General features: G+C 70.1%; 1 protein-coding gene across 1 annotated transcript; it reads right to left on the reverse strand.

Moving 5' to 3' along the window:
• Positions 1–133: 133 nt before the first annotated feature.
• CHLNCDRAFT_144612 (hypothetical protein) lies at positions 134–932 on the reverse strand (the record flags this gene model as incomplete). The annotated part of the gene is made up of 3 exons (XM_005842502.1): positions 134–490; positions 687–752; positions 873–932. Coding segments are annotated over 3 exons (483 nt in total), but the record flags the coding sequence as incomplete, so codon positions are not given.
• Between the last annotated feature and the right edge of the window lie 132 nt (positions 933–1,064).

Here is a 1,064-nt window from a genome sequence, read left to right on the forward strand (position 1 = left end):
CGGCTGAGAGGCGTAGAGGCAGTGGCATGGCGCCTCTCGTAATGCGCGCGGCGAACTGTCGGGGGCCGGCGAGCGCCAGCGGCGGCGCCGGCGCTGCTGCCGCACAGCAGGGCAGCTGCTCCTGTCCGCCCACCTGCTGCTCGAGTTCCTCCCACCGCTTGGCCGCCTCGGCGGCGGCCTCCGGCGCCGCCGCCGGCCCACCCGCTGCGGCCGTGCCCGCCGCGGCCTCGCCCGGCGAAGCCGCCACCTCTCCCGCCTCCAGCTGCCCTTCCTCTTCCATCGCCTCCGGCCCTGCACCTGGCCCGCCGCCGGCGCTCTGAGCCCCAGGCGGTACCGCGGTACCGACCTGCTTGCTGCCGCCCTCTGCAATCTGCCCCTCCTCGTCGTCGTCGGGCGCCGGAGGGGCGCCCGGGGGCTCAATGGAGTGGATGAGGGGGCGGTAGAAGGAGAAGATGAGCTCGGGGTCTATGCAGTACACGGTGGCCAGGTCCTGCGGTCCGGGCGGTACAGGCAGTACAGCCACAGCGCCGCCTCGTGACGGCAGAGCGGCACGAATTCCTTTGGGCTTCCTTTCCCAGACCAACAGGAGCAAGCAGAGGCAGCAAGCAGCAAGCAGAGGCAGCCCATCCCAACCCTTCACATACACACACACATACACACACCCCACCCCACCACCCCACTCCCACCTCCATTGAGGGAAGCAGCGTGGCGTAGTCGACTGGGCCCAGGGCGTGCTGCAGGAACTCGGCGTACTGCGGCGGTACAGCAGGCAGCACAGGAGCGGGCGAGATTCGGTCGGCCGGTGGGGTGGTTGGAGTGAAGGGAGAGCAGCTGGCATGCCGCAGCCTGACGCACCCATGCGCCACACACACCTGCGTGCACACTTCCTGGCACTTGTCGTACAGCTCCGCAATCAGCTTCAGGTGGGTGGACTGTGGGGAGGGGCGGGGTGGAGAGGCGGCGCGGGGCAGGCAGGGACAGCAGACCGTGTGAGAGGGCAAGGGGAGGCAGCGATGGCACCGCTCCTGAATGCGAGCCCCGGCCGCGGCCTCCAGCCCCGTATC

Source organism: Chlorella variabilis (genome assembly GCF_000147415.1).
Source record: "Chlorella variabilis unplaced genomic scaffold CHLNCscaffold_705, whole genome shotgun sequence".
NCBI lineage: Eukaryota > Viridiplantae > Chlorophyta > Trebouxiophyceae > Chlorellales > Chlorellaceae > Chlorella > Chlorella variabilis.